At 42.7% G+C, this 27,280-nt stretch overlaps 1 protein-coding gene across 1 annotated transcript in view; it reads right to left on the reverse strand.

Annotated features, from left to right (window-relative positions):
• LOC144696151 (uncharacterized) overlaps window positions 1–27,026 on the reverse strand; it is a 206,703-nt gene extending 179,677 nt beyond the window's left edge. Inside the window, exons 1-3 of the mRNA XM_078567500.1 lie at window positions 26,951–27,026; window positions 13,259–13,502; window positions 5,081–5,323 (exon numbers count right to left, since the gene is read on the reverse strand). Of these exons, the coding sequence (XP_078423626.1) occupies window positions 5,081–5,323; window positions 13,259–13,482 (467 nt within the window). The 5' untranslated portion in view covers window positions 13,483–13,502; window positions 26,951–27,026. The remainder of the gene's footprint in view (window positions 1–5,080; window positions 5,324–13,258; window positions 13,503–26,950) is intronic.
• Window positions 27,027–27,280: the final 254 nt, after the last annotated feature.

Consider the following 27,280-nt stretch of genomic DNA (forward strand, 5'->3'; position numbering starts at 1 on the left):
TTACACCTTCCTCCCCTGTTTCACCCACCTGCCCAGTTGCCACATTCTGCCCCACGACACCTTCCTCCCCAGTGCCCCCCCCCACCCCTACCAATCTCACTACCACCACCACCACCACCCCCACCAACACCTTTGCTTCCCCCCCCTCCCAACCTCACCCTCCTCCGGTACACATTCACACCTTCTTCTCCCAGTCAAACCTAGACCTTCCTCTCCCACCATCACCCTCCACCCCCATACACTTTCCTCTCCCACCCACAGCTGGACCTTCCTCTCCCGCATCCCTCCCCGATCATCTGTAGCAGCCCATGGCCAAGACCATGATGTTCCGAAGCAGACCCGGGGCATCAACAGAGACCTCCCACCTTCCGTGAGTTGCTTCGTGGTGGAGCCATATCCATGAGAATCCACCCAGCGTGTGATGCACGTGTTCCCCCAGGGTCCGGTAGCTGTAGGGCTCCAGCATCTCCTGCTCCTCGGATGTCCACGATCTGAGCAAGGCCCTAACAGTAAGTCCCAACTTCTGCGCGTCACACTTGTCCGGACATGGTCTGGGCCGATGTGTTTTCCTGCCGACGTGGGCAGTAAATTTGATGTGAGGGGATGATACCAATGGGCAGGCAAGATGATGAGATGTAAATGCATTGAAATGAGGTTCCTGACATCTGGCGCTGGGAAAGGCAGCCCAGCATTGACAGCTGGAGCGGGTGATAGCAAACTGGTTTCACAACAGTGTAAAACCCATTTTTGGCCTTCTCGTCATACTGTCTGCTCATGCCTGCCATGACGCCCAACGCCAATATGGGGGCGAGTTCCAGCCTGGGAGCAGAGAGGATATGAATATGCCATCATCCTGATGTGGGTTTATATCGATATTCACACTAAAAATGGGAAAAATCAAAATCTGGCATTTTGTCTTGCTTACCAAATGAGAGCAGGAGCTGCCTGCCCAGCCAATGGCCGGGTATATGTTACTGACAGAAATCCACTGCCCAGAAAGTATTAAATGATGTACCAAGAAATCTGCACAGGCAGAGTTTCGCTGCCTAGCTTTGGAAACGCTCTCTCTGTCTGTACAGCCGCGCCTGCCACACGCTCAAGTCCAGGGGATAGTTAAGCAAAAAATCAAGACTTCAATGTTAAACAATGATATTAATCAGCTGGAAATATAACCACTATCTCACAGCTTCTACCAGAGCAAAGCACCAAGGGGTTGCTCCTGCTCATGAAATTGTACGTCAACCAGAGTCCATGTGTTCCAACAAGAGAGGAAAAAACTGGATAAAGTAAAAATAAAATTGCTTCTCTGAATCTATTCTTATTGTAATACAATGAAACTTATATTGCCAGGTTCTCTCACCCTCCCCTATTAGATTTCATGTGTGATGCCTGGAATTATACATCGATATTGTTGTAAAGTACAGGCATTCACAACATCATTGAAGTTCCTTTTAATGTTGGCAAAGGTTTTATTTGGATTCTGGTGCCTGTGAGTGTTGGTGACCCCAGCATTGCAGCTGCAGAATCATAGATCCAATTTTTCATAAGGATGAGGGAGACAGAGCTAACAGTGTTAAAACTGGGAGCCTGCTGATGGACAACAACAACTCGCGTTTGTAGAGCACACTTAATGTAATCAAAAATCCCAACATGCTTCACTGGTGCATTATCAGACAAAAAAATGACACTGAACCAAAGAAGGAGATATTAGAATAAGTAACCAAAAGCTTGGTCAAAGAGTATGAAAATCACTGAGCTGAAACATTGGGCAGAATTTTACATTCGGCGAGCAGGATGAGGTTTCCTAAAGCAAATAAACATTAACTAAAAACTTTATTTTTAGATTAAAAACACGTCCCAGCTCATGTGACAGAGTCACATAAGGGGACATGCTTTTTAACATTTTTACTGTATTTATTAATTTTTTTAAAAAAGCACTAAAATCTCCCTGAGGCAGCTCCGTGCTTAGGGAGACTGAAACGCTCTCTCGCGCGCATGTGTGAACTGTGCGCCCGACCTGCTCTCCCTCCTGCCCCCCGCCCACGCAGGTGGTGCTGAGCGCTGCTGCTCGTGATCCACGCAGGGTGGGCCTTAATTGGCCAGCCCGCGTGAAACCACGGAGCGGAGCCAGACACGGGCAGCGGGCAGCTTCCAGACTGCTCCCGCTCAGTCTGGTCATTAACTCTATTTCACTCGCAACAAATGCTCACCTGCTGACCTACTGAGTGTTTCCGGCACTTTCTGATTTTATTTCTTGGTCAAAGGTGTACTTTTTAAAGATAATAGAGATGCAAAGAATTTTAGAGAGAGAATTCCAGAGCTTAGGGCTGAGAATCACAGAATGATACAGCGCAGAAAGAGGCCATTTGGCTCATTGTTAATTCTTTATAAGGGCTAACCAATTAGTCCCACTCCCCTGAAAATATTTCCTTCTCCCAATCCCTTTTGAAAGTTATTATTGAATCTGCTTCCACCACTTTTTCAGGCAGTACATTCCAGATCATAACTTGCTGAGTGAAAAGTTTCTCTGCAACTCTCCCCCCGTCCCTGATTTTATGGGTGGTTGAGGAGACGCCCACCAACACTGGGGTGATGGAAGTAGGGGATGTGCAAGATGTCAGAGTCAGAGGAATACAGAGCACCTGGAAGCAGAATTAAACAGCACAATTTAAAGGCAGCTTAAAAAGTAGCATGTGGTTTGTACAAGGAAAGACTGTAAACCTGTTACTGTAACATGAGTAACAAAGCAGAGAGAAGCATATCAGCAAAATACTGTCAATGCTTTAACACTCTTGAGTGACTCTTAACTATTGCTGGTCTTGGTGAGAATTATTTCAATGTGTTGTGTACTTGTCTGAAGCTGGAGTTTATTAATAGGGTATTCTTAACTTTATTTGGTTTAGACTTGATTATTTTCCTTTATTGTGTATTTGCCCTGCATGTCCGTTCTTCCAGCTTTTACAGTGTTGGGATCCAATTGGAATTTTGTGGCCTTTGTCTGTTTGCCTTTGTAGCAAGGTGCACATTTATTTTCATCAGTTCAAGTGGCCCCAATCCACCAAATAGTGCAATCTTCCAGCAGAGCGCAATTACAGGCACTGTAACCCCTTGGGGCATGTGGACTAAGGGAGAAAAGCAGTGCCAGTTACCGCTCCTGATCAGGTAGTTAGGTCCCTGCTGAACCTGGGAATTTATCCTCTTTAGGTGAAGACAGAACTGGATGGAAGAGTAAGTTTTCTCTTGGGGACTCGCACGCCAACAAGGAATTGGCATCTTCCAGAGAGGAACAGAGACGGACATTGAAAAATGAAAAGGAAAAAGAATTGTTCCCACATTTGGGCCATGAACTGGTCACTGGGGTAGTGAAGCATAAATAGATTAATTGTTACTCTCTGGGGCCATTTTACCCTCTAATGTCAGTCAGGTAGGCAGTAGGTGTATTGAGCTCCCTGCCTGTTCAATAATGCCTGGTGGAAGACCAAATGAAATTCTGTGCCCAGGCTACATTTAAATAGAAAACTCAAAGTGCCAGTGCCAATTGAACTACTTATTAGCCAACCACCATTTGGGAGGGTGGAACTTTTGATACACTATAGGCTGATTTGGTCCCACAGCAGTACTTTGAAAGGAAGGGCTGAGAAGATTGAGGTGGTGGTGTCAGTCAATAAAGCAGCAGATTTAAATGGCAGGAACATGTAAAGAGCAACAAGAAATTAACTTAAAAGAAGTCTTCAAAGCTTCAAATTCTTGAGCATTGCTGAAAAAAGAGACATGTTGAAGCTTTTTGTCTTGCACTCACCAGGACGCTCATGAGAATACCAATGGAAGGGGAAAACAACAATTCATATTGTATGTGAAGAGAGTGCTGATTGGTTGGCAAGTGGCGTTGTCATGGTGAATGCACCATTGGTGGCACTGGCACTGAAATTCACACACCATGTTGCTCATTTGTGTGATAGGCAGAACGTCTTTTTTGGCTTGACAGCAGCATCCTGTCAGTGACGAATATCCACTTGTGTTGCTACTGCATAGCAGCAGTGTGAAACAGATAGCTTCACCTGTTGCTCAAATGTTTGAGATACCTTGTCCTTTCAGTGCCTGTGTGATGCTGGGTATGTAGGTCGTACATCCTAAAGACTGGCAGATCGTATCAAACAGCATATCCTAGTCGCTGCTCACAACGGGCAGTATACAGACCGTACCCAACCAGCCTGTGCTTGCAAAACTCAAAACGCAGTCTCCAACATTAGATGTGATTCTGCGATTGGACAACATTTGCTAAATGATCCTCAGTGTGCTAAGAATTAAACTGACAACCAATTTAAAATTGTCAGTCAGGCTTGCAATGTCTCTTTGTGCAGCAATACCCAAGTTCTGTGCTACCAAGCTTCAAATTCTTCCAAATACGAAGAAATGTTACTGCCAGATCTCCTTTCCGTTTTGTCTGACAGCTTCTTATGATTTCTTATAAAGAACATTACAAATGACTGCCTCCCAAGCTGTGCTGTCGTGGTTTACTGGCAGACTGTGGGAGCATCAGTAACAATGCTTCTGGACATCAAAATTGCACCTGCACCTAACTCATTTAATACCTGCTTAAATATATGAGTGAAGCTCCTGCCTGCAGGGTTGGGAGTACTGGCTGCCTGACAGGCCGACATTCGGATTGGGACAAAGCCTACCAAAGGTTGAAATTTTTGTCCATGGGATGGTAGTGAAATGAAAGTTGGCCCCAACTTCAAGATTACAATAGGTATATCTCCAATAAAATAAAATTAGTGATTGTCTCATTTTTTACATATCCTAGAACAGAGTTTTAAATCCACTTATATTAAGGTAATGCTGCAAAGTTAAATTCAGCACATTAGATTTTATATAGCATTCACAACTTACAATCTTTGGGAATGCGAAATAGAACTTAACACATAAAACATTAGATCCAGACAGACAGGTTAAAAATATGCTGTTCCTTGTTTAAGTATGTAGTTTTATTCCTCAGCCAGTGCATATATTATGTAAGCATAACCTATCTTCGCATACTTGCTTCCGACTTGCTGAGTAGCTTTACTTCAATACTTACACCAATTTGTTTTTATAATGGAAGTAGCCTGGTTTGATAGTGGAGTCCACATCGGAGATGCCAGTGTTTCCTGGTAAAACCAGTAGATGCCTCCTGGAGTTCCTTGAGGCAGACCCAATATGATAGGCTCTCTGCGGACTGGACCAGTAATCCTGCAGACCAAAGCGGCTTCGCCGGAAGGTATCCAGAATAATGCTCCCCAGATTAATACGCCATGTTCTTTTCAACATGGGATACTGAATTCTGAAATAAATAATAGGATTATAGTGATGAGCACAGATTCATTAATCCTGATCTCAAGGCTCTCCTTAATAAATATTGACATTGTTGATGACCTCTACCATCTGGAATGGCAAGGGCAGCAGATCAATGGGAACATTACCAGCTGGAGTTTCCCCTCCAAGCCACTCACCATCCCGACTTGGAAATATATCACCGTTCTTTCACTGTCGCTGGGTCAAAATCCTGGAACTCCCTCCCTAACAGCACTGTGGGCTTACCCACACCACAGGGACTGCAGCGGTTCAAGAAGGCTGCTCACCACCACCTTCTCAAGGGCAACTAGGGATGGGCAATAAATGCTGGCCCAGCCAGTGATGCCCACATCCCATGAATGAATAAAAAAAAGAAAGATTTTAAAAACTGATCTTCTGTTGGAAATGTTCTTTGGATTGTGCAAGAAATGTTCAAGTGAATATTTAATTCCTTGGAGTAAATATATTTTGGAATTTTGTATTTTTTTCCAGGATTGACAATGCAAAGGCATCAACACAGAAAGTAACTAATATGTACAGAGAAAGGCAGAAAAGGTTCAGTTATCTCATAAAATGTTTTATCTATTTACCCAACTGGCTCATGATGCTTGTACAGACTGAAAGATCCAGACTCCATTCCTGTTCTGAGTTGAGTTGGTGGGTCATGGGCAGGCTGATGACAAGGTACACTCCAGTTGACACTCCCCAAGAACTAAGGAAGGAAATCGTGACTAAGATTCCTGCTCTTGTTATTATTGATTGTCAGCCACTGGAAGCACTTATCTGTCTGTTGGGGAAATGCAGGAGGAGACCCAGTGGTAACATCCGCCCTTTATAGAATAGGCTATAAACATTCACCTAAGGTCACTGGGTGAGGGGCTAAATAACACCAGACTAGCAGAAGACCCTGCCTTTATGAGAGGGGAAAAGATGAACAAATTGGTTTATAAAACCTTATTACTGCTAATTAATCAATAATAATGGCTCTGAAATGGGATAACATATATGGGGCAGGGTTATTAGTTTATCATCTGGAAACTGTTTCCTACTTTGAGTATGGAATTGATCTAGAGGTTTATTATCAGGATGATTATTTAATCATTGGGATGGTGGTGATTACAGGTCAGAAACAATGGGCAGCTGAGAGGCAATGGGGGCCTCACCTGCTGGCTCGAGAGCCAGAGAGGGCCCACCTCACCTCTCTTTGGGAAGGCCACTGTGTTAAGTGCCATTAAGTCCCACCCTACGTGAGCTGCCGGTCAATCAGGAGATTTCCATGGCCCCGGGCACGAGCGAGTGATGGCAGGAGGGGGTAGTCACAGGGTGGGGGTTGCAAAGGAAGTGGGGAGGGTGGTCAGCAGCAAGGGCAGGGGATTGGCTGTCATCAGGCACTCCCCCCTTCCTGATGCCAGGTCCCTCAATCAGGTACTGAGTGCCTGACCATGAGGGACCCTCTCCCCGGGACCCAGCAAGTGCCTTGACAGGGTTTCTGCTCAGGCTTCCCACATGGCATGTCCTCCACCTGCCATTGGGTTAATACCAGGGATGGCAGGATGAGACCCTTAAGTGGCCATACACGGGTTTTCCCGCCATACACTCGCTTGGGGTAGAGGCAGGAAGTCAGCAGAGTCCCCACCTGCCACCTGATTAACTCCACCCCTGGCACCAAACTCACCCTGGGGGATGGCATTAAATTCTGCTCAACATATGAGCCAGTGGAAACAAGATCCAGATGGTTTCCTGAATGTTAACACCAATCATTGTTAACTATACACCTCTACAATTCTGATTTTAGAATAAATAAATACTGAAATACACAAATTTCATGGTTTTGAACAAAATAAGAATTGAATATTCCTGACAATGTCATTGAAGTTGTGCATTCTGCAAAACACAGCAGCAAAGATACTTTGGCTTCATCACAGGGACTTGCATCCCAGTAGCATCTGGTTGGTATTCTAGTGTAGAAGAGACTAATGGGCCTTCCAGGCCATTGAGTCGAATTGTCTCACCTCTCCCGCAAATTCACAAAACAGAAATTGCTTTCGACTTTCCTGATGAGGTGTCTCTAATACTGGGCACGATGGGGGCATGATGTTTATCAGTGTGATAAAACCAGTAACTCACAGTTACCAAAAACAACAAACAGCACATTTCATATAATAAAACATCTCAAGGTGCTTCACAGGAGTGTTATAAAACAAAACTTGATATAAAGCCACAATTAAGATGATATTAGGGCCAGTGATTGAAAGCTTGACCAAAGAGGTAGACTTTATTCTATTCATTTTATTATTCTATTATCCTATTCCTATATTAGAAGAAGGACAGGGAGGATGAGAGGCAGAAACGTTTAAGGACTAAGCAGTTGAAGGACTGGCCACCAATGGTAGAGTGATTAAGATTCAGCAGGCTCAAGAGACTGGAATTAAAGAAGGGAGATCTCCGGGAGTTGTGGGGCTGGAAGAGATATGACTGGTCCCCAGGCAAGGTCCCCCCAAATCATTATGCTCCCGGATGTGGGGGGGATGAACTGGCTCCATTTCTTTATTCAACTCCCTCGGTTGGTCACACCAAAGTTAATTTAAAAAGGGTCCCTTCCCTCCTGGATATCTTTTCCCAGTCTAAATGTACTTATGTTTTGAAAGGAAAAGGAGCCAATTTAACCAGGCTTTCTTGAGTCAAAGAAAGAGTGAGATTATTAGTTACTAAATGCAAGAAAAAAATAATAAAAATGTAACACACATACACACAGATTAGAAATGAGAAATTGAGGCCAAAAATAAAAGTTAAAAAGATATACGAATCAGTCTTTGGCTGGTCCGTGAGGAGTAGATGATGAAAAGTTACGGCCGTTAAGTTGGGGTGATTCCAGAGGCGCTGAATTTGGCAGTTGAGCATTTGGGTTGCAGACTCTTGGTTCTGCAGGTAGCTGAAAGGAGTTGCCCTATTTCCTTTTTGACTGTGTCTTTGCTAACTTGTGACTTGCTTCCAGCAATCAGAGAGAGAGGACTTTTTCACCTGCAAGTGCAGGGATGCTCAATTGGTGTACTTTAGCTGTGAACTTCATAGCACACACACACCAAAACAGAACACCAGAATAGCACACAGAACTAAGGTTTCAGTTGGCTTTTTTAAACCACTTTCCTTGTGTATGCCTGGAAGGGAAAAAAAAACAAACATATCTTTTACCCAGACTTGTTTTCTTTTCAACTCAGTTCATGTTCACAGTCTGGGATATAACTCAACAGGAAATGGTTTCAGCTGAGTTGGTAATTGTTTTCTATTATCTCCACCACCACAGGAGATTACAGTTCAGTTGGCATAATATTTTATGTCATGTCGTGACAGATGATGTGTGCCAGGTGGACCAAATCCACAAGGGAAATGTGTCCATGCTATCACAGCCATTTTGCAATTTGTATCTTTTACAAGAAGATGTGTGTACTGAATTCAGAAGTAATGAGTCGACTAAGACATTTAGAGATTTAAAAAAATTAAATTAAAATATTTATTAACAAAATACACGATTTCAAGCACATACATAAGACTACAATTACTTACTGCCAGAACAACTCCTAAAATTCCTAATTTACCTGACTCCTGGTTACACACCCCCTTTAAGGCAACAGTCCAAAATAGATTTTAGATTTAAGACAAAACCAGCAAGTTAACACAGTACGGCTTGACAGTGGAATTCCAAATGGCTTTCCCCAACTTCAGTTACTTTACATAGCAGAATTATGCACTAATGGCTGGCGGCTGCTTGAAAGCTGTTTCATATGAGACCATAAGACCATAAGACATAGGAGCAAAAATTAGGCCATTCGGGCCATTGAGTCTGCTCCGCTATTCAATCATGGCTGATAAGTTTCTCAACCTCATTCTCTTGCCTTCCCCCGTAACCTTTGATCCCCTTACCAATCAAGAACCTATCTATCTCGGTCTTAAATACACTAATATACTCCTGTTAGATCTTAAATTGCCCTCTCCTCACATAGCCTTTCATTCTTCTTTATATATGTTTCTCTCTCTTTAATATGCAAATTCAATGGTTCCATATGTCTTTGAAACTGCATCTTTCTTATAATATAAAAACTTTCACGTTGCCAATATTGTCAGTAACCTTTGGGAAAAATAAACACACTCCTTAGCCTTGCTTATCTGACTAGTTGTAAACAGGCTAACATCATTTGAAATCCAAACAATCCCTTCACTTACCTAAAAATACAGCTTCCCTTCACACATTACATGCTAAGCCAGCATCCATGTTTACTCATTAGCATTTCAAGTATATTTCTACACCTAGCTTCTTTTGATAATCCCAAGCTTGCCGTCTCCCTGACTCCAAATATAACTTAATCACACAGACAGACCCAACTATACTCACACCCACAAACCTAATTTACAATAAACCAGAAAAGTATTATGAAAATTATTATACTTTCGTAACAATCTTTTCCTTGCCTCTATATGAAGAAGGCTGTTTTACATCTTTTAGGTGCAACATTCCGTTCTCTCTGAACTAGCTGGTCAAGTAATCCACATAGGAGTTTTCCAGCAAGTGGTGACTTTACAGTCTCAGCCAGCTTTTGTTTGTATGTCCTTTTTTAAAAAACACACATCTTACTTAAAAGTTCAATATGTCCATAAATAATTCGGGGATCGGATCCGTGGTCATGCCACTTCCCCAGGAGATGAATGAATTGAGATTCATTCTCCTTTCAGTACAAAAGGAGAAAAAAGTTAAATATAAAACAACAAACACACTCACTCAAACATTCATTCTTCTAGCCTTGGTCAATATTATCTTTTCAATTCTAACTGGGTCTGGACAGGGTGTTTGCAATCACTTTTGATTTCCCGGCAATGTGGGTGATTTTTTTAGGTGGTATGGTTGGAGAAACAAACTCCAACAGAATAACCTAGCATTCTGTATCTTAAACTTTTCCACAGAGAGTGAAGGATTATGGTCAGGATAGACTGTGGCCTCTCTGCATCCATTTTGGATTTACACCCAAAGTGCCTGAGAGTCACTAATAAACCGAAGGTTTCCTTCTCGACTGTGGAGAACCGTTTCTGAGGTTTGTTTAGTTTTTTGAAGAAGTACCTGATTGGTCTCTCTATCCCTGATTCGTCTTCCTGGAGGAGGACAGCCCCTATCCCAATGTCACTCGCATCGATGGCTACTTTAAATGTTTGGTTAAAGTTTGGAGCTGCAAGCACAGGCTCACCTATTAAAATGGCTTTCAGCTTTTTGAAACTGTCTGGCATTTCTCAGTCTATTCTACCTTTGCTTTTCTCTGTAGTAGGTCTGCCAGTGGGGGTGGCTACATCCCCAAGAACCTCATGATTTCTCGTTTCGTTGTGGGAATGGGGAACTGTGCTACTGCACAGCCCTGGGCAGCACTTGGCCTTGACCCGCTACGTGTCCTAGGTGGATCACTTGAGCCTTAGCAAACTCACTCTTTGCAAGATTGCCCACTAGGTCAGTCTGACTGTACTTTCTGGAAGAGGACTTCCAGTTACTCTAAGTGAGATTCCCAGTTGTCGCTGTGCACTAGGAGGTCGTCTAGGTACACTACGCAATTGGATAAGCCGCCACTACCTGGTTCATCTGCCTTTGAAAGGTGGTTGGGGCATTTCGGAGTCTGAATGGCATGACTCATCCCTGGTATAACCCATCCGGAGTTACGAAGGTGGAGATTTCCTTTGTGCGGGCAGTCAGGGGAACCTGCCAGTATCCCTTGAATAAATCTATCTTTCTAATGTATGCAGCTTTACCTACACTATCTATGCAGTCAGAGAACAGGAGTAATGGGTGAAGAGGACTTTGTGTGAGTTAGCTCACAAGCAGCAGAGTTTTGGATGATGGCAAGTTTACGGAGGGTGGAACGCTGGGGGGGGGCCAACCTGAATTGGCAATGGAATAGCCAAATCCGGAAGTAACAAGGGCATGGATGAGAATTTCAGCAGCAGATGTGACTGAACTTGGGGTGGGATCTGATGCTGTCAGGGAGGTGGCAATAGACGGGTCGAAATTATGGAGTGGAAATGTGTCTGGAAGCTCCCTTTGAGGCCGAATATGACACCAAGGTTGTGAACAGTCTGGCTGAGTATCAGGCTGTTGCCACGGGGAGGTTTAGTGTCTGTAGGGAACAGAGTTTGGGGCAGGAGCCAAAGGAAAATGGCTTCAGTCTTCCCAATATTTATTTGGAGGAAATGTTTGCTCATCCAGACTTGGTGTCAGATACGCAGCGTGACAATCTAGAGGCAGTGGAAAGGTTGAGAGAGGTAGTTGTGAGATAGAACTGAGTGTCATCAGTGTCTATGTGTAAACTGATGCTATAAACATTATCATTTATAGTCCAGCAATTACTATGTAAGCAATCTTTCTTTTTCTAATGGACTTGTGCTACTTGCTCAGCAAAGCAGATTAAAATGGGAAACTGTGGGATCCTGGTGGCTTTAACTAGCTACCCATCCAGTTTTTGCCAGTCAGGTAGGTTTAAAATCACCTCTACCTGATTCACAAATAGGAAAGACTATTTGATCGAATGGTATCAGTTCCTTCAGGTGCAATGAGACATACAGAAGTATAGAACTGGTCTAGTGTTAAACCCAGAATCACTATCTCCAGTCATTCTTTCCTCTTCATTGTTGGCTAATGTGTAAAATGTTAACATTTTGATTAGTTGAGAGCTGCACTCAAATTGTTTGACCTTCAATTATGAAGGCACCTCTACAAAATAGGAAAACTTTCAGCATCTTCAGCTTTCTCCATGCCCTAATCCTATCCCACTTCGTCCCTACATCCCATGTCTTCCTCTCTCAAGATCTTGTCCAGGAACCATTTGCATTGCTTAAGGAAATCCAAACTCACTATAAGTTTCAACATTTTGTTCCAGGAGGCTGTGCCTCTGTGTGAAGCTAAATAATTCCCAACATCGAACCTAAATATTTGTTAATATAGTTGAATGCAATGTCACCAAGTTCTCCCATTCCTATCAATCACAAATACCTTATCCAACAAGGCAGAATCTAATTCCTTCATCAGCTTTCAGTTCACAAAGGACTGGTTCTGTTTGTAGAAACTGTTAGTCTGGATGTGAACATGAGAAGGTTGTTGGGAAAGAAACCTTGAACAGTAAGACCCCCTGAATCAAGTGCTAACTAAGAATTCAGCCTTTATTAAACATTTCCATAATAACAGCAAATTCACTAATATCCTCAAGGGAGCATAACCTACTACTTTTACCTGGCCAGGTCTACAGTCCAACACTACATGCCAGCTCTCAATACCCTTCAGATGGCCAATAAATGTGGCCTTTACAATGTCACCTTCATCCTGGGAATTAATATACTTCGATAAAAATAATCTTCCAAGACCAACTGGCAGACTTAAGCATTAAAGAGCCACCAGTATCCATGTAGCCCAAGTGGGAGAATAAAGAGAAATGAGAAAAACAGAGAGAGAAAACATTAGTGAAAGAAAACCATTATCGGAATAATTATTAACAAGCCAAGATAATTGTTCTGGCAAAATATAGTTATAATGTCAAAGGTAAAGGTAATTTCTTTGGAAGGTGAACTGGAGAAGTTAACAATGTGATTGAAGAATTCACTGACAGGGTCAGAGGTGGTGGCAAACCCCCACAGGTTAATGATACCAACCCAAATACACACAGCACCCAGGTATCAGATACTGGATATTAAATTCAAATGGTTCACTAGTTAGATGTATTGCATTTCTGCTGTCACTTAGCCCTGCCTCTGTACATTATTAACAGCCACAACAGCTTAGAGAAAAGCAGCAACTTGTCATTGCATTGTTCTCATGATAGGTAGCTGGTCAGAGAGAGAGAGAGAAATTCATTGTTTTCTAAATGTTTTATTATTATTTCAAATTGAAATGAGTACTCACAGCATTCTCTGTTTATAGTCAAAGTAGCTAGGGTATGTGCAAGATTCAAACTCCAAATGATTGCTGTATCTGGGTAATCTCAGGTAATGGCTTCTGGAGGATCTATCAGGTGTATCTGCTGCATACAGTTTGTACGGACTGATCCAGTAATCCTTCATCAATGGTTCCCTTCGGCGAATGTTGTCCAGAACAATCTTGTGTCTTGGGGTGTAAGTGTACGTCATTCCTGGATCTGGATGGGTTTCTGTTTATTTGTAAAAAGAGAAAATATGATTTTATTTGATGCTTTTTTGGCATAAAATGTCTGAAAAGTTTTCCGCTATTCTGTGTCAACAATAGAAAAAGCAAGATCAACACAACTTGCATTTCTGGGGTGAGTTTAGTACAGTAAAACATCCAAAGGGGCTTCATTGAGACATGGCAAAAAGCAGATTTCGAGTCAGAGAAATTAGGAAAGAGTAGCCTAAAACCTGAGCCAGGTAATAAGATTAAAAGGTGGTTCTGGAGGGGCAGGAGTTTAGCTAAACCTCGCAGCTGAGAGCACAAGTGCTAATGGCCAGGTGAAGCGATGGTGGGGGGGGTGCACATGAGGAACAGAAAATTGGTGGGGTATTAGGGCTGGAGAAAAATTCATGGAAACAGAGGCTCAAGGCCATAGAGAAGTTTAAATACAAGAATGGAAGTTTTAAATTTGAGGTGTTGGGGGATTTGGAGCCAGTCAGCAAGGGTTATAGTCAAATGCAATTTAATGTGAGATTGGATCGAGGAGTGCATAAATTGAAGTTGCTGCAGGCTGGAGCATGGGAACCAGTCAACAGAGCATTGTAGTAACATATCTGAACAGAACAACTTTGATTGAATAATTTGTGGGAATATCTGACTGCTGACACCAGCAATGCTGCGATGGAGCTGAAGAGCTGTTTGTGCTATCTCAGCGCCATCACCCATGAGAGTTAGATTGTGTGACTATCAGGCTGCTCCAACTCCCAGTACTGGATGTGCAGAAACTTCCTCCAGTGACATTTTGGGGACACTGAAGCCATTGTTTTCCCTGCTCAAACTCAGTTCCCTCACAACTGACATCATCCCTCCCTCTGGCAACATTCTGAGATTAAGCCAATCTGTTCACAACCTTAGTGTCACATTTGATCCCAAGATGAGCTTCCAACCTTATATTCGTGCCACCTCTAAGGCCGCCTAGTTCCTCCTCCTAGTTCCACCTCCTTGACTTCACCCCTGTCTCAGCTCATCAGCTGCTGGAACCCTCATTTGTGCCTTTGCTGCCTCCAGACTTGACTATTCCATCATATTCCTGGTTCTCTCCCATTTTGCTGTCTGTAAACTTGAGGTCATCCAAAACTCTGCTGCCTGTGTCTTAGCTCATACCAAGACCCATTCCCCTATCACCCTGTGCCCACTGCCCTACATTGACTCCCAGTCAAGTGATGTCTTGATTTTAAAATTCTCATCCTTGTTTTTAAATCCCTCCATGGCCTTGCCGTTGCCTATCTCTGTAATCTCCTCAAGCCCCACAACCCTCTGAGATCTCCATACGCCTCTAATTCTGGCCTTTTGTGTGTCCCAGTTGAACTGCTCCACAACTGGTGGCTGTGCCTTTAGCTGCTTCAGCCCCAAGCTCTGGAATTCCCTCAGTACACCTCTCGACCTCGCTTTCCTCCTTTAAAACGCTCCTCAAAAGCTACCGCATTGACCAAGCTTCTGGTTATCTGACCTAATATCTCCTTATGTAGCTCAGTGTCATACTTGGTTTTATAATGTTCCTATGAGGCGCCTTATTTCATTACATTGAGGGCACTATATAAATACAAGTTGTTGTTCTGACTGCTCTGAAAGTGAGTGGTGTTTCATTGTGTGTTCGGGGGCTAGATGGGGTTCTTCAGGCTTTGTCTATTTCCCCTAAGTAAGCTATTCGAGACTGTAGTTTGTTAAAACCATTATTATTTATTTACAGCTGTATGTACATCTTAGGAGGTTGGGCTACACCTCCCTCCACATCTCTGTTACTCAGTCATGTGTCATTACATCATAGCTACATCAGCATCACATGGTGTTACAATTTCTGGCAGTGGGGCTTAATCTCTTGGAACCTCCTTAACCAGGAACGTGCAGTTCAATGACAGATATGTTGCACATTTTGCATTGATCTAAGCTGTGCACTGTAAGTTTAGTTCAATTGATATAACAAGCTTGCTACAATTTCAAGAGATGGGATTTGGTGAGTATCTGAGTGCCTTAGCTATGGTCAGACAGATAGTGGCAATTCACAATCACAGCGTGCAGTCATGAAAAATTCCTGATATGTGCTGTCACCTGTCAAAGGCTCAAACCTCTGCTGTCAGTCACTAATGAATGAGGGGCCATCTTCATTCGGGACAAAGGTAAACTAGATTTCTTTGGGATCATGGTGGTTTGAACGAGACCGACCAGAAATGTTTTTATTCATTCACAGAATCTGAGCATCACTGCCCATCCCTAATTGTTCTGGAGGAGATGGTGGTGAGCCACCTATTTGAAAATAACTGCTTGGTTTGTGAGGTTCAAACACATAATTGTGGGTCTGGAGTCACGTGTAGCCCAGACCAGGTAAGGACGGCAGATTTCCTTCCCTAAAGGACATTAGTGAGCCAGATGGATTTTATTGACAATCTGAAAACTTCATGACCAGCTACTAGCTTTTTGTTCCAGATTTTGTTTAATTAGATTTAAACTCCCCAGCTTGTATTGTGGGACTTAAACTCATGGGGAGAATTTTCGGCTCGGCGAGCGGAGGCAGGGTCTGCTCGCCGAGGCATAAATTGACAGGGGATGATGTCGGGCGTGCGTCCCTACGTCACCGCGCGACATTTAGATCTTCAGTTAGGTGGGTGCGCAGCCGAATTGGCTCCACACCTGCCGAACTGTCAAAGGCCTATTAAGGCCATTAATGAACTAATTAACCCTATTGAGAAAGCTGCCCGTCCAACCTTAAGGTTGGGGGTGGGGGGCAAGCAAAGAGCCCAGGCGGCCTTCGCATTTTTCACGGAGCCTCATCCACAGGTGGAATGAGGTTTCATGAAGTGTTTATAAATTAAATGCATTTTTTTTATTAAAGTTCATTGACATGTCCCAGCTCACATGACACTGTCACATGAGGGGACATGTCTGAAATTTTTTCTTTCTTTACTAAAATTTTTAAAACTTAAAACTAATCTCCCTGAGGCACAGGAACCTTCAGGAAACCCCGTCCCGCCTGTGGATGAGGTTTCCTGAAAAACGTGAAGGCCGCCTGGGCTCTTCGCCTGCCCCCCGCCAGCCTTAAGGTTGGACGGGCAGTGTTGATAATTACTTCAATTGGTTTCCTAATGGCCTTAACAGGCCTTTGGCAGTTCGAAGGGTGTGCAGCCACCTCCAGTGCGCGCCCGCCGAACGAAAGATCTGAATGATGCACGGTTATGTCGGGACGCACGCCCGATGTCACCACGTGTCATTTTATGCGTCTGCTTCCTGGGACCGCCCCTGCTCGCTGATGTGAAAATTCTGGCCTGTGCTACCATACACTTAGCAATAGACTAGGTAATCAGATATCAGGAACAGACAGGTCTGCAGTAACTCAAGGACACTGATGGTGATTAACTAGTGAAAGCTGTTATGTAATGGAACCTAAAAGAATAGATCTATCACTAGGAGCTGGAGTTCTCTCCATGTAGCTGTGGCTCAGTTCATAGCACCCTCGCCTTTGAATCAGAAGGTTGTGGGTTCATGTCCCACTCCCGGAAACCAAGAACTGTGAATGTACTCGAAAGAGTTACATGCGATCTGTTGATAACTCGAAAGAGTTACAAGGTAATGCCTTTCAGGGTTGTCTGACTGGACACAAGGCTGGGGTTAAACTCCAGCAGTAACACCTCACACACTTTGTTGTCCATAAACCTGTGTCAATGCCCACTAGGCTCAGGTAAATTTGCCCTTCTCAAGGGTAATTAGGGATGGGTAATAAAAACCGGCCTTGCCAGCGATGCTCATATCGAATAAAATAAAAGCCGTACATCTACAGGAGAAAATGTTCACTCCACACTCAACCTGTCTACATTTCTGAGTAGTTTCCTTTGGAAACTCTTACCATATGAACAGGAGTGAACCACTTGGCCCCTCAAGCCTGCTCCATCATTCAATGTGATCATGACTGATCTGTCTCAAATTCGCTTTCCTACCCACTTCCTATATCTCAATTTTCTGCATAATCAAAATTCTGTCTATATCCTGGCCCTGAATAGGAGCAACCACAACTTGCTGAGGTACAGAATTCCAATGATTCACAACCTTCTGCAAAACTTTCTGTTCATCTCAGTCACATCATCGATGCTTTGTCCTGACACTGTGCTTCTGTTGTTCTAGATTTCCAACCAGGGGAAACAACCTCTCAGTGTCTACACTGTCAAGCACCTAAGGCCATGGTAATGGGCATTCGAATGCATTAGATATCCAGTTAACTAGAAAAAATAAAGAAAGATACTAAAATATTGGAATGACACTTTAGAGCGAGGAAAGGTAATTTCACAGAGCACAGAACGTGAGATTCTCTGATGTGTCATCAGAAAACAAATAGAGGCCAGGTGCAGGGAGGGAAGAGTGGAAAATGTTCTTTCACACTTCCTAACACAAGCAGTGCTGGCACAAGCAAGGGAACAGGTTGCCTGCCTATCCTATCAGCCTGGAAATAATATCGATCCTGGCAAAGGTCTATAGAGGGGGAGGACAATTGAAAAGAGTGAAGCAGTTCCCAGGCAGTTGGTTAGATTGAACGAATGATAAAATAATGTAAATGTTATCTTCAAATGCACGACTGATCCGTAGCGTTTTTTAAAGTATTTGTTTTATATTTCTCATATTGCATCAAGAGCTTTGTAATGATTTAACTTGCATATGGAGGCTTTGGTCCTGAAGGTGATGATTCTTTTTGGGTTATGGTCACAAGTCGCTGATATCCCCCCCAAATGGTCATTCTAACAAATGTCGGACAGATTATCCAATCATGAAAGCTGTCATAGCCACACACAATGTTATCCTCACTCAACCCTTCCCAGATATTTCCAGCAGGAGGCAATAGATAGTGATCTGACGCACAGACTTTAGCACCACAAGAGTGCTAAGTAAAATGAAAGAGCCTCAATTCTAACCACAGCCGAGATTGGGGATTGAAGTTGGGACTTTATGACCCAAATGGCTCGGTTATACAAGAGCTTTCCCAACTGCACCCTCAACAGAACCTTCCTACCCTTTTTTGTTCAAGACGAGCTCTTAGATGATTGGTAGATGTCATAGTCATAATTTATTTCCTCACAATGGGTGCATGAGGAAAGTATTGAGGATACTGAAGTGAGCAATTTTCTGCAATGTTTGCATTTAGTTACTCTTTGCTGCTGCTTGGACAGGAAAGGGTTAAAAAATGTAACCTCTTGAAAGGAAGATCTCCAGGAATGAGTGATCGATGGAAAAATAATGCAATGTTTCAGGGTACAGCGTTCAATGGGACTAGAGTAATTACTGGGAGAGGCAGGATCTGAGAGCTATAAGATAACAATAGGAGACTAAAGGATAATCCTCACCACCCAGAATGGCAACAAACACAGGAAATAAATGTTGTAACAAGTTACTGAGACATTTAAAACTCAGAACTCAGGCTGGAGCTGTACCTGCACGCTCCAGCTATACAAGGTAATGGGGATTTAGTATGGAAATGAAAGTGATGATGAAGCAAGGTGATTTTGAATACTAAAAGGGCCGTTAATAATAAACTGCAGGGCAAACATGAAATGAATGTTGAATCCATTTTATTCTTCTGGTAGTTTAACATGTATTTTGGTTTTGCTGCCTGTCAGAAACCAGTTATGAAGGACACTGCAGAAATTCTTGTATCTTTGAGTTTCATAGTAGTCTCTTGGGATGTGTTCATTGTATTTGAACAAAGGTGTATTCATACATGCCAGAGCAAACACCTGTGAGAGAGCTGTTAACCGATAAGGATCTCTCCTTTCAAATAAAGCTTTTGTTATTGGCCTCAGACGAAACAGTCACTGACAATATTCAAATAGGTCAAATTAGAGTAGCTCTTTTGCAGTTAGTTCATTATTAAATTAAATATATCTCAGCCCTTTCCTTGTCATCCATGGCCCATATTCTTTCAACACAGAATTAATCTTCTGTGATGTCGCTCACAGGAAACCAAGAAAAGGACAATGCACATATTGATGTCAAACAGTGTTAGGGAGCAGGGGTAACTGGAATAAGAGCAAGCAATAAAGAGATAAAGAAGGGGAGTATTACATGGGAGTGGAATAGAAAGGAGGAAGTTAATGTGGAAAGGAGCTGGGTGGCCGAGAGAGAAAGGGGTGGGGGTGGGGCAAGATGGATATTCTTCAATGGACTGTCTCTGGGCCTGGGATGCACTCTGTGCTTGGGTTAGACCTGTAAAATTCTAGGGTTGCACTCTGGAATAAAGGGTGTAAAATTGCCTCAATGACTGGATTGTCAGCGTGGTGGATGATTGGGTGAGACATGAATCAGTAGGCCACGAATGTGAAGATTGGTGGGACAGATGAAGTGCAGTATGGTTGGCAGACAGGGATTGATATGGTTATGTGGTGGAAAGGGCAAAGATGGCCAGGGAATGGCAGTACCATGGGGCTGGATCAATGGGTTTGCTGGAGCCGTGGCTCCTGAGTGACCCTGTAGCTGTGTCAATGAAGGAATGCAGAAAGAGCTGGAGAATCTGAGAGGATTTCTAGTCAGAAGCTTAACTCTGCTTCAGCCTAATCCAGGAAATGGAGGATATGAGGTAGTGATTTGCTTTTCCATTGTGGGAAATTGCTCTCTATGGGTCACAATAATCACACTAATACTGCCTTTTATGGTTAACATTACATGGCAGATCTTGTAACATTGGGACAGCCACCTGCAGGTGTAACTGGTAACTGCAAGTCAACATTGAGGAGTCAGCTTTCTGCTTTCAGGTCAATCAACGGTCCAGGTGAAAATTGCTTCCAAAATTTTCCTGGTTTTAAGAAGTGTTTTGTCAAGTATCCACTCAGTCTCATTTGCATATTGACATAAATTGATATAATCAATGCACCATTACCAGAATGGAATTTATTTTTAAACTGCTTTAAAAATGTTCCCTGATATATTTAAGAATGGTAACTTAGGGCAGTTAGATTAAAATAGCTGGTTCTGTTGAAGGGTCATGTGGACTCGAAACGTCAACTCTTCTTCTCCGCCGATGCTGCCAGACCTGCTGAGTTTTTCCAGGTAATTCTGTTTTTGTTTTGGATTTCCAGCATCCGCAGTAGTTTTTTGTTTTTATAGCTGGAAATGAGTTTATTACCAACAATAAACAATTTTAATCAGAGCATTTAGTTCATCACCTGTCGGTAACCCAATTTTAAATACTAGAATAATTCCACCAGGAGGTGTGGACAGTTTTACAACTGGGTCCAACTTCTAGCTTCTGACAACACTTGTATGAAGAACCATTTTTCCATTTAGTCACAGGATGTGGGCTTCGCTGGCTGGGCCAGCATTTATTGCCCATCCCTAGTTGTCCCTTGAGAAGGTGGTGGTGAGCTGCCTTCTTGAACCGCTACAGTGCATGTGGTGTAGGTACACCCACAGTGCTGTTAGGGAGGGAGTTCCAGGATTTTGACCCAACGACAGTGAAGGAATGGTGATATATTTCCAAATCAGGATGGTGAGTGACTTGGAGGGGAACTTCCAGGTGGTGGTGTTCCCATCCATCTGCTGCCCTTATCCTTCTAGAAAGTAGCAGTTGTGGGTTTGGAAGGTGCTGTCTAAGGAGCCTTGGTGAGTTGCTGCAGTGCATCTTGTAGATGATACACACTGCTGCCACTGTGCGTCGGTGGTGGAGGGAGTGAACGTTTGTGGAAGGGGTGCCAATCAAGCGGGTTGCTGTATTCTGGATAGTGTCGAATTTCTTGAGTGTTGTTGGGGCTGCACTCATCCAGGCAAGTGGAGGGTATTCTATCACGCTACTGACTTGTGCCCTGTAGATGATGGACAGGCTTTGGGGAGTCAGGAGGTGAGTTACTCATTGCAGGATTCCCAGCCCCTGACCTGCTCTTGTAGCCACAGTATTTATAAGTCTGATCCATTTCAAGTTCTGGTCAATGGTAACCCCCAGGATATTGATAGTGGGGGATTCAGTGATGCTAATTCTATTGAATGTCAAGGGGTGATGGTTAGATTCTCTCTTGTTGGAGATGGTCATTGCCTGGCGCTTGTGTGGCACAAATGTTACTTACCACTTATCAGCTCAGGCCTGAATATTGCCCAGTCCTTGCTGTGTATGGACACAGAGTGCTTGAGACATGTTACTACACTAAGGTACTATAAAGGTCCAATCTACAGACAGCTAGAGGCATGTTTTACACAGAGTGTTGAGAAGCTGTGAAAAGTATCCAGAGTTAGTGCACCAGGGCCTGCAATGATGGAGGGGGCCTCTCAGTCATTGTGAAAATGGTGGAAGAGGCCCAGAAATCCCACCCCTGGATGTAGCAATGACCATTTTTGTGGGGGCAGGAATGGGCCCAGGTCAGGATTCGCAGATGTACATTTCATAAAGGCAGCCCATAAAAATTATCAGCTGCCTCCATTTGTGTGTTTTTGGTGTAAGAGGTGTCTGAAACCTGATGTGTGCAGATTAAACCTGGTAGGAGCAGGTTTGAACTTTGTGGATTCGTTTGGATAGCCAGGATACCCTTTTGGAGAGGTAAGGATAAGGCCCCGGGACACATTTGGGTGAGGTTTGGTGGCGTTTTGGTGATGTTATGTACCCTTTGGGATTGCTAAAAGTAGCGATGAATATGCGTAAAAATTGCAGAGACTTATTGGAACTGTGAAGCTCACTGGGACAGTCAAAAGCAACTGTCAAAAATGTCAAGATAAACTGTCAAAGGGAGCTATCAAACTGTCATGGCATTTAAAACTCCTGTCCTTTAACTCTTTGAAAAAACTATCTTGAGTGTTAAAAAAAGTGCTTGCTATTTCACTCTGCCTTAGGGCTTCTATTACTGGGTTAGTGCTACATGACTGATTCACAACTGTCCATTATCACAGTGGGGTGCCTGCCATTTCACAGTTTGATTGACAGCGCCAAGGGGTTATGGACTCCTTGAAGTGGGACTATGAATTCTAACGCTTGTTTTTATAAGGGATTGAGCAATTGAATGAAATGTTTGCTGTTATGATGGATAATGTAGTTGAAAGAATGTAAATGTCGCAAAAAGGTTTTTATAAATGAAAGTGTTTTAAAAAATATAAAGCCTGCGATAGACACTTGGAACTTTATTTCATTTATTTTCAGCATAGGTCCTGAGGTCTGCCCAAGGTAGATACAGGGTGAGTTGTCACGGTTGGTGTAAGGGCAAAGGACAGTTGGTGAGGGGTGCATTGGTTCACATGGGTTGGCACTAAGTTGGCATGGGTCTATAAAGGATCATGGGGTGGGTGAGGGCATAGTTTGGTATGGAGGGCATGAGGGGTCATTGGGGTGGGTGGCATGAGGTGGCATGTGTTGGCATGGATGGGGAGTGTGTGGCAGGGTGTGCAGAGGTGTGAGGCTTGAGGGTTAGAGGCTGTTTTATGTTTCTCTATTTTGTTTTAAAAGTTTCGCACAGTGACAGTGTGCCCAGGCAATCCTTCTGCCCAGCCCACCTCCGCAAACGGCATCTTCTGCACTCATTCCAGGGTCATCTGGGCCCAACTGCCAGGGAACCTCACCACCTCGAAATTAAAATCTTAACTTCCAGGCCACTTTGCCCCAGGTAAGGTTTGCAGAGAAGGGCAATGTCCTGACTCTGTGCTCCTGCACTTGGGATTGAAAATCCAGGTCCACATCAACATTACAAAGTAAATCCAATTGGCGGTCAAAGAAAACCGGAATACAGTGATCTTGGGCAGGTGGGATTTGGATTATTACCTTTGTTGAGGAAAACTGTGGGCCAATCAGGTTCAATGGCTGATCTCTGTGTTGTAATTTCTATTTAGGTTTAATCATCTGGTCTGGAAGTCCAGAACTTTACAACTGCTTGACATTCAAATGGAAATTTATTGCATCCTTTATTCTAACTTCAACTACTAAATCATGGGTTTTCAAATGATGGTCCATGGGCCATAGGGGTCAACCGGAAGGTTTCAATGGGTCCACCAAATGTAAGTTGTGTCCTCCAAGCCGCTATCCAATATTTGAGATTTTTCAGAAATTGAAATAGTGATTAGTGTCAACAAGGGTTTGTAGATTTCTGTTTTACTTAATCGTTAATTACTGCTATACAAAAAACTTCTAAAATCAAAATGGCCGTTGGAAAAATCATTAATTGATCTGCCTAGAATTCCGATAAAAGACCTGGAGTTGGAAGAACAGGCTACATTTTATATATATATTTATACATAAACAGGCTGCAATGTATACATTGACTTAACGATGGAAATTGCCAGTGATAGGTTGTCAACAAACAAATGCAACCATGCATTGTCTATTCCTGCCCTGTCAGTCTTATTGATTACATTTTATATATATGACAATATGGATTTAAAATTATAAGATCCTTGTTTTTACATCCTCCAGGGCCTCGCATCTCACACTATCTGCAACCTCTTCCAGCATTACACCCCCTTTATATCCTTTGCCTACTATCCTTTATCTACTCCCATATTCCATTACTAGGTACTCCTTTAATGTTTATCCTCCTCCGTTATCTCAATATTGGTAGTAAAGCCTTCAACCACCTCAGCTTACTCTTTGGAAATCCCTCTCTAAACTTCTGCTTCTCACCACTCTTTTATCATCCTTAGATAAATGACTCAATTTTGACTAATCTTTCAGTCACTCTGTTTGATTTCTGTTTGACATCCATCCCCTATCTATTTCCATTGTCAATGACCTTCGAATTTTTTTCTATGTTAAAAGTGCTGTATAAATGCAAGTTGCTTCAAACAAGCTGTCTCCTTATTTTTGCTGTGTAGTAGATGCTATAATAAAGTAACAGACACTTCATTCATTGATGGCAAAAACAGAATTACCTGGAAAAACTCAGCAGGTCTGGCAGCATCGGCGGAGAAGAAAAGAGTTGACGTTTCAAGTCCTCATGACCCTTCAACAGAACTGAGTAATATTAGGAGGGGAGTGAAATATAAGCTGGTTTAAGGTGGGGGGGGGGCTTGGGGGGAGAGAAGTGGGGGGGTGGGGGTTGTGGTTGTAGGGACAAGCAAGCAGTGATAGGAGCAGATAATCAAAAGATGTCACAGACAAAAGAACAAAGAGGTGTTGAAGGTGGTGATATTATCTAAACGAATGTGTTAATTAAGAATGGATGGCAGGACACTCAAGGTACAGCTCTAGTGGGGGTGGGGTGGAAAGACTAACAGGGCATAAAAGGTATAGATTTAAAAATAATGGAAATAGGTAGGAAAAGAAAAATCTATATAAATTATTGGAAAAAACAAAAGGGAGGGGGAAGAAACGGAAAGGGGGTGGGGATGGAGGAGGGAGTTCAAGATCTAAAGTTGTTGAACTCAATATTCAGTCCAGAAGGCTGTAAAGTGCCTAGTCAGAAGATGAGGTGCTGTTCCTCCAGTTTGCGTTGGGCTTCACTGGAACAATGCAGTGGAACAATGGCAAGCGCTTGCCATTTTAACACTCCACCCTGCTCTCTTGCCCACATGTCCGTCCTTGGCTTGCTGCATTGTTCCAGTGAAGCCCAACACAAACTGGAGGAACAGCACCTCATCTTCCGACTAGGCACTTTACAGCCTTCCGGACTGAATATTGAATTGAACAACTTTAGATCTTGAACTCCCTCCTCCATCCCCACCCCCTTTCCGTTTCTTCCCCCTTCCTTTTGTTTTTTCCAATAATTTATATAGATTTTTCTTTTCCCACCTATTTCCATTATTTTTAAATCTTTACCTTTTATGCCCTGTTAGTCTTTCCACCCCACCCCCACTAGAGCTGTACCTTGAGTGTCCTGCCATCCATTAATTAGCACATTCGTTTAGATAATATCACCACCTTCAACACCTCTTTGTTCTTTTGTCTGTGACATCTTTTGATTATCTGCTCCTATTACTGCTTGCTTGTCCCTACAACCACAACCACCCCCCCCACCCCAACTTCTCTTTCCCCACCCTTCATCCTTAAACCAGCTTATATTTCACCCCTCTCCTAATATTACTCAGTTCTGTTGAAGGGTCATGCGGACTCGAAACGTCAACTCTTTTCTTCTCCGCCGATGCTGCCAGTCCTGCTGAGTTTTTCCAGGTAATTCTGTTTTTGTTTTGGATTTCCAGCATCCGCAGTTTTTTGTTTTTATTTTTGTTTTTAACATTCATTGATGACCCTGCTGAAACTTTATTTAACATTAGATCAGGATATTGCCATGGCAATAGTGCTCCGTGAATTGGCCAGTTGAAAGATTTGATCCATATGGACCAGTTGGTGCAATTACTGAAATGTTGCAAAAATCAACAGCAATATTTGGGCTTCTTTCGCCGCTCTCATATTCTCTAATGGTTGGTGGGATGACACAAGGCACAGCTCCCTTTAAAATTATTATCATAGGATTGTCATTTGGAAACTACAATTTAACTTAACTTACCCTATATCAGTAATGATGAGTTGAAGATCCAATAATTTGGTGTCAGTGTCAGGTTAGCTAGTCAGTGTCAGGTCACATAGCTAACCCTCATGATCCATATATTAACCAAACTTGGACATTGAGTTGAACACCTGAAAACGTGTACTCAGTAGCAGACTCAAGTTCCTTTAGAGGGCCATTGTAGGCTAGCTCGATAATGACAATGATCTGATATGGGAACATAGCCAACTTGTATATGCATTTCAAGCATCATAAAACCATATTCCTTTTTCTGTGACTGAGAACTGACTTTTGTTTAAACTTTCATGTAAGAATCGTGGTTAGTTCAGTTTATAAAGGTGGTTTGTGATCACAGGGTTTAATGTACAAGGCACACGTTTAGTGCAAGGAAGAATAAAATCAAACTAAAATGCTCACAGCACACACAGGTTCATGACAACTGTATTTACAGGTTTTTTGATTTGAAAAATTCAAAGTTCTGTTGTTACTTTTTTGGCTCCATATTTACATTTTGGGTGCTCCATACTAAACGATAGATACAGTGCAGACTTCCTGGGATGCTGCCTGGTGTGAGGAAATGCAAATACAAAAACGATAGAAAAATTGGAGCTTCTTTTGTTAAAAGGGAAGATTATGAGGTGATTTGACAGAGTCCAAGCCTTCACACTCTCGTACTTCAAGCTCAGCTTGACGTATAGCAATCAGAAACAATAATTAAGCTTGCTGATTTGTTTTCTCTTTTCTAACCCAGCAAAGTTGGGGAGCGAAAGCTGTGTCCAATTGGTCCAACTAACACTCTGGCCGAGACCAGCTAACACAATGTAGGCTTCGTTTGAATCTCGACCAGTCCTTCTTAATTTTCTATGTAGTTCAGAAAAATAAATTTTACTTTGGAGCCATTAAAAAAAAAATCAATTTTTTTTCAGGTTTAATCCTACATAAAATTACAACATTTCTTAATTTACTTCCTGAAAGAACTCAAAGCTGAAAAAAAAGCATCATACAATATGCACGTAAACCTTACCTCTCAGATATATCTTGAAGTAAAAGTTCTTAGTAGCAAGCCGCCTCCTTCCTCCAGCACTCAACAACAAGCAATGAGAATTTCGTCTGCTGCTTCAGAGGGAGATTCATCTCCCAAAATACACAATTGCATGAGTTATACAACAACTGGTCAGGAGCTGAAAGTAAGTGATAAGTCTGAAAGAATATACTCCCTTAGCACTCTGCAAATACCAAAGAGTCTAGAATAACATTGGCTGGCATTCTTATTTGGAAACCATTAAAAAGACATGTGTTCTCATTGATACTGACCACACTTTGTCAATATCTAAAAAAAAAAGATGCACATCTA

This window comes from Cetorhinus maximus, chromosome 21 (genome assembly GCF_964194155.1).
Source record: "Cetorhinus maximus chromosome 21, sCetMax3.hap1.1, whole genome shotgun sequence".
Taxonomy (NCBI): domain Eukaryota; kingdom Metazoa; phylum Chordata; class Chondrichthyes; order Lamniformes; family Cetorhinidae; genus Cetorhinus; species Cetorhinus maximus.